The sequence below is a fragment of the Gavialis gangeticus genome, unplaced genomic scaffold (assembly GCF_001723915.1).
Source record: "Gavialis gangeticus isolate Ggan-Ray unplaced genomic scaffold, GavGan_comp1, whole genome shotgun sequence".
Classification (NCBI taxonomy): domain Eukaryota; kingdom Metazoa; phylum Chordata; order Crocodylia; family Gavialidae; genus Gavialis; species Gavialis gangeticus.
Window position 1 is genome coordinate 3847721 of NW_017729012.1, and position 1773 is coordinate 3849493.

The window sequence follows — 1773 nt, forward strand, 5'->3', positions numbered from 1 at the left end:
AGTACTCTGACTTGCAGGAAATCAATTCCCAACATCTATGCAAACCTGCCTGTAATAAGAATCCTCCCATTAATGTTGGTTTACATTTGTCCTCAAGTGTCACTTTGGGGTAAAAAGATATTCATTTAAGATAAAATACATTTTGCTTTCTTTTCCCCTTGTTGCTTAAATAATTCAGCTACTCTTTGACTTGGAGATAGGATTTGCTGCAGCTGTGTGCTTTCTGACCTCCAGAAGAAGAAAAAAAAACTCCCAACTTAAAGGTGAAACATAGTATTGCTGAGAATCTCTCTAGACTGGCACAGAAATGTTAGTCTTACAGTAAAGGTATCATTTGTGTGTTCACATGGAAGCTTTTTTTTTTTTTTTTTCCTATTATGGTTTCTATATTTTTGCCAAGAGTTTAGTAGTATGAGTAATCTGCAATTGAGTGCTTTTGTGCACTATTTTTTTCTTAACAGAGTCCGGAAGAAGTGTTCATGGAAATCAGGAGACCGTTGGAATGGCACTGCAAACAGATGGATCATTTTGTAGGACTCAATTTCAACTCTAACTTTAACTTTGCACTAGTGGGGCACCTTCTAAAAGGTAGGAATAGAAAACTTGTACATTGCATGTCACAGTCTAAGTTCACTTAAAAATAAATCTAAGAATAAAGGTGAAATTCTGGCTCCGTTAATTTTTTTTGCAAATGGCTCTCATTCCTGTCAATATAAAAGGACTTCTTCACCTTGCCTGGTGTGAAATGTTCTAGAGAGAAAGCAGAGTTCAAGCTTATAAACAAATATTATAGTGTTACTTGGAAGCAATTTTTCCCAAATGCTTGAATCACAAAACAGATGCAAAATTGAATGTGCATCAACTAAAGGAAGCTTTGCAGAAGTGTGAAAGCCAGTTACCAAAGTGCTTTAGGATAAATAATACAAAGTTGATTTATAATAGTACAGTCTAGAAACATGACCGGATATGTCGCTTTGTTTGTTTGTTCTCTTTTGTGCTACTTCCTGTTAAAAACATCTTTTTCATTTTTATTTAGACTCTATTTCAGGCTTCTTTTCTTTCTGGCAGGTAGTTACCATGTTAGAGGAATTTAAATAAATATTTAGTTATGTGGGCACGCTTTGATTTTTTTTTTTTAATTGAATGCATGATTTCTGCTAGTCTAGTGATTGTTTCCTGTGTATATGACATACTTATAAAAGCTTTATAAATAATAGGCATTACCCATTAAATGGTTAATATTTGGTTTCTTCTTAAAATGGTTTTGTTAGGATACAGACATCCTTCTCCTATGATTGTAGCAAGGACAGTAAGGATTTTACACACACTACTCTCTCTGGTTAACAAACACAGGAACTGTGACAAGTTCGAAGTGAATACCCAGAGCGTGGCTTATCTAGCAGGTAAAGAAGAAAACCCTTTTATACTTCATAGTTTCATAGTAGTTTGGGGTCAGAAGGGACCTGAACAGATCATCTAGTTTGACCCCCCGCCAGTGGTAAGAGCACACGCTGGGATCATACAACCCCAGACAGGTGTTCGTCCAACCTATTTTTGAATTTACCCAAGGTAGGAGCGAGGACCACTTCTCTAGGAAGTTGGTTCCAGATCCTAGCCACCCTAACAGTGAAATAGTGCCTCCAATCTCTAACCTGAATCTATTCTCCAGCAGCTTCTGGCCATTGTTCCTCGTCACCCCAGGTGCTGCTGGGGGGAATAGTGCCCTTCCTATTTGCTGCTGATCTCCCCTAACAAGTTTGTAGGCAGCCACCA

General features: G+C 37.5%; 1 protein-coding gene across 3 annotated transcripts in view; it reads left to right on the forward strand.

Moving 5' to 3' along the window:
• The window catches only part of NF1 (neurofibromin 1), a 197194-nt gene that overhangs the window by 165646 nt on the left and 29775 nt on the right, over positions 1-1773 (forward strand). For all 3 annotated transcript variants that reach the window (XM_019511060.1, XM_019511058.1, XM_019511059.1), the window contains 2 exons: positions 462-588; positions 1272-1403. In XM_019511060.1, coding sequence (XP_019366605.1) covers positions 462-588; positions 1272-1403 — 259 coding nt within the window. The remainder of the gene's footprint in view (positions 1-461; positions 589-1271; positions 1404-1773) is intronic.